Genomic DNA, 614 nt, shown 5'->3' on the forward strand with positions numbered 1-614 from the left:
TCCTCTTGGGGGGGGTTTGTTGGGGGGGGGTTGTTGGGGGGGGGGGGCCAGTTGGGGGGGGTCAGTTTGGAGGGGTCAGTCTGGGAGTGGTCACTTTGGGGGAGTGGTCAGTTTGGGGGGGTCAGTCTGGGAGTGGTCAGTTTGGGAGGGGTCACTTTGGGGGAGTGGTCACTTTGGGAGGGGAGTGGTCAGTTTGGGAGTGGTCAGTCTGGGAGTGGTCAGTTTGGGGGGATGGGAAGCGGAGTGGTCACTTTGGGAGGGGTCAGTTTGGGAGTGGTCACTTTGACAGGGGACTGGTCAGTTTGGCAGTGGTCACTTTGGGACTGGTCACTTTGTTGGGGACTGGTCACTTTGGCAGTGGTCATTTTGGGAGGGGAGTGGTCACTCTGGCAGGGCACTGGTCACTTTGGGACTGGTCAGTCTGGCAGTGGTCAGTTTGGCAGGCAGCGGTCACTTTGGGAGTGGTCAGTTTGGGAGTGGTCACTTTGGGAGTGGTCAGTTTGGGGGAGTGGTCACTTTGACAGGGGACTGGTCAGTTTGGCAGTGGTCACTTTGGGTGGGGAGTGGTCACTCTGGCAGTGGTCACTTTGGCACTGGTCACTCTGGCAGGCAGC

General features: G+C 59.3%; 1 protein-coding gene across 1 annotated transcript in view; it reads right to left on the reverse strand.

The window, feature by feature from the left end:
• Positions 1–365, reverse strand: part of PRF1 (perforin 1) — a gene marked incomplete at its 3' end in the record, with an annotated part of 1326 nt that extends 961 nt beyond the window's left edge. Inside the window, exon 1 of the mRNA XM_041464255.1 lies at positions 325–365. Coding sequence (XP_041320189.1) covers positions 325–365 — 41 coding nt within the window. The remainder of the gene's footprint in view (positions 1–324) is intronic.
• Positions 366–614: the final 249 nt, after the last annotated feature.

The sequence above is a fragment of the Pyrgilauda ruficollis genome, unplaced genomic scaffold (assembly GCF_017590135.1).
Source record: "Pyrgilauda ruficollis isolate IOZ18807 unplaced genomic scaffold, ASM1759013v1 scaffold1763, whole genome shotgun sequence".
Lineage (NCBI taxonomy): Eukaryota > Metazoa > Chordata > Aves > Passeriformes > Passeridae > Pyrgilauda > Pyrgilauda ruficollis.